Source organism: Lucilia sericata, unplaced genomic scaffold (assembly GCF_015586225.1).
Source record: "Lucilia sericata isolate MDLA Ls3-8-SP2 unplaced genomic scaffold, ASM1558622v1 Contig000397F_arrow, whole genome shotgun sequence".
Classification (NCBI taxonomy): Eukaryota; Metazoa; Arthropoda; class Insecta; order Diptera; family Calliphoridae; genus Lucilia; species Lucilia sericata.
The window spans coordinates 69,848-77,500 of record NW_023994415.1 but is presented as its reverse complement, the minus strand read 5'-3'; the positions used below and the strand labels follow the sequence as shown (position 1 = coordinate 77,500).

The window sequence follows — 7,653 nt, the reverse complement described above, 5'->3', positions numbered from 1 at the left end:
TAAAATTTAAATTTAACTTAAAAAATTATTGTAATTTATTAAAGAAGGTACTAGTTCAAGTAAGTATTTATGGTGATTAACAAATTGTTTTCTATTGAACTAAGTATTATTTTGTTGAATTTCAAAGTCATACATAGTCGAACGCGTACTTGAATTATTTCTCCCTCAAGTTGTTTAGAGGTTAAAAAATTTCCATGCCGGGTTTTGTGAAAAAAAAACAAAGAGATACTTATATGGAATTGAACTAAATTTGTGGTGATTTATTTATTTTCTATTATAAATGTTGATGGATTCATCATAAATATTATGTCATGATTTAGGATCAAATGGGAACCGCGTTTTAATATGTGTTATGTGTACCTCATTTACATATTAATTGTTCGTACTAAAAATTAACATCTAACACTCGACTTCTTTCTAATCTGTTCATGCAGCGGAATAAGACCTGAACGTACCATTATTCCGTAAATTAAAAATATAATATTACACTTAATTATTCCGTAAATTAAAAATATAATAATACACTTAAAAGAACGTTTTATCCCTATATGTGTGTGTCAAAGTTGTCTAAACAACATTTGATGATTCTAGGTATTGCAGTTTCAGAGATATGCCAATTTTTATACTTATTTTGTATGTGTGCGTCACACCTCGATAGATAGATAGATAGATAGATAGATAGATAGATAGATAGATAGATAGATAGATAGATAGATAGATAGATAGATAGATAGATAGATAGATAGATAGATAGATATAGATCGATAGATAGATAGATAGATAGATAGATAGATAGAGATAGATAGATAGATAGATAGATAGATAGATAGATAGATAGATAGATAGATAGATAGATAGATAGATAGATAGATAGATAGATGGATAGATAAATAAATATAACGGATTATGGAGTAGTCGGTACTATGATAAAATCGGTCCACCAAGTTACATACCTGTAGTATGTCGGTACTGTGATAAAATCGGTCCACCAAGTTACATATTTTTAAGAAGCCGGAAATTATATGGCGCAACATTTAACGATATAATTCAAAATAAACCTTATCTATCGAATCAGCCCATATTTTACCCTGTGCGTCATAGAACCCCTCTAACATATTTCGACATACAAAATTGTATTAACAAATTAATCGATCTCCCAAATTCCCTCCAGTTCGATCCACAAGTATCACACAGATTTTAAAAATATTAATATTCTAAATCATATATGCCTCAGTTTAAAAACAAGTGGACTCATGACACTTTTAAAACTAACAGTTCAAATATGTATTGCAAACAAAAATGTTCACTTACCTCTTCGACTTTCTTATGAATCATTGTTGGGAACAGGAACCAGCCGCAATAAAAACCCAACATTGATACCAAAAGACCAAGGCCAGCCCCCATAAGGGACCAATGAAATACTTTAAACATGATGTTTTTTTTTGCTTTTTTATTTACTATTTTACAAATTTCGTTAAAAACAATTTAAAACACTGAATATGTTGTTTGTAAAACACAATTCAATTGTAATGGCAAAAATTCCATTGAATTTTAATTCTTCTAATTATTCTTTTTAAAACACACAAACATTTCTTTTAACACTTTTTTCCATTATTTCAGCTAAAAAACGAATATTTTATTATTAACACAATTTTTTCTAATTTTTTTTTTTTTAACAAAGAGAGGTTTGTTTTAAAACTTTAGAGTTTTTTTATGGTTAACAAAATATATTATTTTGAAATATAACGTACTACCACAAAAATGACGTGAATTTACCAAAAAAAAAAAAAAAGAAATAAATAAAAGCAGCAGAAAAGCAAATATCCAAAAAATAGCGGCAATGAATTTTTTATAAGCAGATGTAAACGAAATAACAAAAATTATTAAGCTCTGCAAGAAAAAAAAACTTGTTTTTACCAAAATATATTGACAAGTAACTAAACCGCATAGGGTGTAGTAAACTATTGGTGGGTGGAAAAAGTAATTTCATTTTCAAGATATATGTATTTTGACTACTACGTATACATTGCCATTTTAACTTTTCATGAATACAATTGTGGAGACCATGGCTATCGCTAATGAAATCGCCATCGAAGTTTTCTCAATAATTTCTAGAGTAAAAGATTTGAAAGCGGCAACAGAATGTGCTACTAGAGCTCACCTGTCGCTCAGTTTGTGTCAGCAAATTTTTCGATCTCGAAGTTTCGCTTACGATATCAATAGCGAGTATTTAGCTATGTTAGGTATGAATTAAAAAAACATCATTTAAGTCCTCGATATTGAGAATACTTCGATTAACACAGCAACGTCGTGAAGAGAGACCACACTCACTCCCAAAGAGGGAGCAAAATAAGTCATTACCAGACAGGAGGTTGTGTAAGTTTGTTTTGTTATGGTAAAAAAATAGAACCCGGGATCTAGCGTTTGTAATTTGTTGCTTCTTAAAAAATGGTTTTCACACAATCTAACTAACTAACTAACTAACTAACTAACTAACTAACTAACTAACTAACTAACTAACTAACTAACTAACTAACTAACTAACTAACTAACTAACTAACTAACTACTAACTAACTAACTACTAACTAACTAACTAACTAACTAACTAACTACTAACTAACTAACTAACTAACTAACTAACTACTAACTAACTAACTAACTACTAACTAACTAACTAACTAACTAACTAACTAACTAACTAACTACTAACTACTAACTAACTACTAACTAACTAACTAACTAACTAACTAACTAACTAACTAACTAACTAACTAACTAACTACTAACTAACTAACTAACTAACTAACTACCTAACTAACTAACTAACTAACTAACTAACTAACTAACTAACTAACTAACTAACTAACTAACTAACTAACTAACTAACTAACTAACTAACTAACTAACTAACTAACTAACTAACTAACTAACTAACTAACTAACTAACTAACTAACTAACTACTAACTAACTAACTAACTAACTAACTAACTAACTAACTAACTAACTAACTAACTAACTAACTAACTACTAACTAACTAACTAACTAACTAACTAACTAACTAACTAACTAACTAACTAACTAACTAACTAACTAACTACTAACTAACTAACTAACTAACTAACTAACTAACTAACTAACTAACTAACTAACTAACTAACTAACTAACTAACTAACTACTAACTAACTAACTAACTAACTAACTAACTAACTAACTAACTAACTAACTAACTAACTAACTAACTAACTAACTAACTAACTAACTAACTAACTAACTAACTACTAACTAACTAACTAACTAACTAACTAACTAACTAACTAACTAACTACTAACTACTAACTAACTAACTAACTAACTAACTAACTAACTAACTAACTAACTAACTAACTAACTAACTAACTAACTAACTAACTAACTAACTAACTAACTAACTAACTAACTAACTAACTAACTACTAACTAACTAACTAACTAACTAACTAACATTTGTACATTTGGGTGTCACGCTAACTAACTAACTAACTAACTAACTACTAACTAACTAACTAACTAACTAACTAACTAACTAACTAACTAACTAACTAACTAACTAACTAACTAACTAACTAACTAACTAACTACTACTAACTAACTAACTAACTAACTAACTAACTAACTAACTAACTAACTAACTAACTAACTAACTAACTAACTAACTAACTAACTAACTAACTAACTAACTAACTAACTAACTAACTAACTAACTAACTAACTAACTAACTAACTAACTAACTAACTAACTAACTAACTACTAACTACTAACTAACTACTAACTAACTAACTAACTAACTAACTACCTAACTACTAACTACTAACTAACTAACTAACTAACTACTAACTAACTAACTAACATTTGTACATTTGGGTGTCACGCTAACTAACTAACTAACTAACTAACTAACTAACTAACTAACTAACTAACTAACTACTAACTAACTAACTAACTAACTAACTAACTAACTAACTAACTAACTACTAACTAACTAACTAACTAACTACTAACTAACTAACTAACTAACACTACTACTAACTAACTAACTAACTAACTAACTAACTAACTAACTAACTAACTAACTAACTACTAACTACTAACTAACTAACTAACTAACTAACTAACTAACTACTAACTACTAACTAACTACTACTAACTAACTAACTAACTAACTAACTAACTAACTAACTAACTAACTAACTACTAACTAACTAACTAACTAACTAACTAACTAACTAACTAACTAACTAACTACTAACTAACTAACTAACTAACTAACTAACTAACTACTAACTAACAACTAACTACTACTAACCAACTAACTAACCAACTAACTAACTACTAACTAACTACTAACTAACTACTAACTAACTAACGACTAACTAACTAACTAACTAACTACTAACTAACTAACTAACTAACTAACTAACTAACTAACTAACTACTAACTAACTAACTAACTACTAACTAACTAACTAACTAACTAACTAACTACTAACTACTAACTAACTAACTAACTAACTAACTAACTACTAACTACTAACTAACTAACTACTACTAACTAACTAACTAACTAACTAACTAACTAACTAACTAACTAACTAACTAACTAACTACTAACTAACTAACTAACTAACTACTAACTAACTAACTAACTAACTAACTAACTAACTAACTACTAACTAACTAACTACTAACTAACTGACTAACTAACTAACTAACTAACTAACTAACTAACTAATTAACTAACTAACTAACTAACTAAGAAACTAACTAACGAGATCAAAGTTTTCAATCACTGGTAGTGGACTGAGGCATCTTTATAAAAATGTTTTTCCCGTTCTGTTATTAGTACTCATCGATTGAGAAGTATTCTTACATGTGTTAATTTTGATCTTTTCTGCAAAAATCTTAGAAATAAGTGAATCGTGGGGTTCGCACCAAATCACCGAAGTAGTGACCGAAATTACTTTTACCTTTAACCAATAGATACACAATAATCACTTAAAATGAGAGTGAAAGTAAAATCAAAGAGGTGAGAAAATTTTGTTTACAAAATTTCGGTTTTTTTTTATTGCTACTGCTGTTTTTTTATGTATTTCGTTTTATTTGTTGATTTAACATTTTGGCAATTTTCTGAATTTTTTTTTTGCATATACATATATTATTTATTTATTTTTTCTTTTAACATTTTGTTTTTAGCGGATACAATTTTGAGTTTTAGTTTTAAATCGTTTGACACACAACACTTTAATAATATACTCGTAGTAATCGTAACGAAAGCAAGATACAAATAAATAAAAAAAAACTGGATTGGTTTTGACATTCAATAGCCACAAAATTCAAATTCATAAACGTAAAGCAAATGATAGAGGAACAAGGTTAAACTTTTGTTTTTGTGGATTTTATCTTTGATTTTAATAATTTAATAATTATAAGCGAGTTGTTATTATGTTTAGTTATTACACGAATATGATGAATTATACACAAATGTTTACATGTTATTCAATTAGAATTACCGCACTAATGTTCTAATTCTAATATTTTAACATTACATGCACTGGTTACGACTGTTACAGAGATCTTTATCATTAACACGTTTGTGACATTAGACCATAAATCATGTAATTAATAGCACGCGAATATGAGTGACAGTAGTTTCAATTTAAAAAAAAATAATCGATTTTTCATTTAAAGCTCATCTTTATTAATCCTTATAATTGCTTATAGGGATTAAAGGTAAAATTACCTTTCTTTTACTCTCACTCTTTATATGTTTGAAATTAAACTTTTGCTTGGGTATTATCTATCGCCTGTAATTAATCTCGATAACTTTTAATGCCACCATAACAAATATGTTTGATTACAAATACTATTTTTTTTGATATATTTCTATATGACCCAATTGCAGTTGACCATTAGTTTTCGTAGTTTTTAATAAAATACACACAGAGAAAAATTTCCGAAAAATAAAAACCGTTTCGTTTTGTAATAACGTGCTTTTCGTTTTAAGCTTCAATTAAGACTAAGAGTTACTGCCAAAGTTCAAAACATACCTCTCGATCATTTAACTTGTTGTCATTACTACCAACATTGTGTTTTTGTTGTTGTTATTATTATTGTTATTACTGTCTGTTTGTTTCGCTATTGTCTGCGTCAGTTTTTTTTCTGTTTACCTACCTTACCATCCGCAGTACTCTTCTTCTCTTGTTTAACCATTGTTGCTTCTCCTCTGTTTCTTTCTTTCTTAGCCCCTTTATCAATGCATGCATTTTAAATTTGGCCCTATAAATGGCCAAATTTATTTTTAAAACTCTCTGAATCAGTCAATCAAATATCTGTGAAGCGTTTCATTTAAAGGCTTTTTTTTTAAATTAGTGAATCTTCGTTAATGTAGATCTTTTCTGCTTTTGATAGTGATCATGTCAAGATGCAAGTCTAAATTACTTTTTATAGACATCGTTTAGTGCAGTGATTGTAAATCATTTTTTAATTAAGGGCAATTCGTGTCAAGTGACCCAACTCAAAAAATCGATTTGGATGAAATTTGCACCAATGTTAGTACTATTGGATACTTAGTAGGCCGGACACAAATTTTCAGCTCTATCGGCAAAGAACTGGTGGACTTAGAGGGAGTCAAAGTTGGACATTTTTGGTCATACAGTGTTTTATTCAAATGAGTGTAAGTTTTCACCTATTGGTCCTTGCAAAAATTGTCCAAAGGAGTTCAGATAGCTATTTCTTTATTGTTTCTAAATTTTTTTAAATAACATTTTTTCAAAAAACACCCTATTTAGACCCTACACAACTCTAGTGGGAGTGAGACGCACTAAAATATTAGTGCTATCTTAAAGTATACCGATTAACTCAGAATCACTTTCTGAGTCGATTTAACGATGTCCCTCCGACCGTCCGTGTGTCCATGTATACGTTGTTATCAAAGTGCAGGTTGCAATTTTCAAGATAATTTTATGAAATTTGGCATCTTTTGAACCATGGATGTAGCCTATTGAAAATGGTTAAAATCGATCCATTATTTCACCTAGCCCCCATACAACTGAACTCCCCGAAAAGGGCTTTTTAATTTGATAATTATGTATAATATAATTGTATCGCGATAAAAGATCACACAATTAAGCTTTATACAAGTCTTGATGACCTTTCCGTATTTCGAAATGATCGGACCTCATTCGATTCTAGTCTCCATACAAAGTCCACTTCAGAAAATTACTTAAATATCCGCAATTCACTTATATTGCGATGAAATTTAACACAGACACATATTATATAAATATAAATCTATCCAGCTCATTTTATCGGGATCGGTCCATATTTGCTCCTAAAGCAAATTGCCAATAAATTGCTTAAATAAATCGGAATCAAGCTAAATGCTTTATTATGAAAAATAAATCATATTTAATATTCATAACTGATGTGGGGTATTATATGGTCGATCACGATATTTTACGATACACCGGTTGTCTTTTTATACATTACTACCTATACCCAGTGTGCTTCGCTGCTATGTCCGTCTGTGTGTCCATGTAAACCTTGTGCGCATTCTACAGGTCGCAATTTTCAAGTAAATTGGATGAATACTCTTCTTTTGAAAATTGTTAAAA

The 7,653-nt window shown here is 28.9% G+C and overlaps 1 protein-coding gene across 3 annotated transcripts in view; it reads right to left on the bottom strand.

Moving 5' to 3' along the window:
• Nucleotides 1-6,046, bottom strand: part of LOC119604462 (sensory neuron membrane protein 2) — a 74,448-nt gene extending 68,402 nt beyond the window's left edge. Inside the window, exons 1-3 of one of the 3 annotated variants that reach the window (XM_037957096.1) lie at nucleotides 5,982-6,045; nucleotides 5,781-5,844; nucleotides 1,312-1,620 (exon numbers count right to left, since the gene is read on the bottom strand). In XM_037957096.1, the coding sequence (XP_037813024.1) occupies nucleotides 1,312-1,431 (120 nt within the window). In that variant the 5' untranslated portion in view covers nucleotides 1,432-1,620; nucleotides 5,781-5,844; nucleotides 5,982-6,045. Of the gene's footprint in view, nucleotides 1-1,311; nucleotides 1,621-5,780 lie in introns of all 3 variants that reach the window. The other 2 variants (XM_037957095.1, XM_037957097.1) reach the window with 2 other exon arrangements.
• Nucleotides 6,047-7,653: the final 1,607 nt, after the last annotated feature.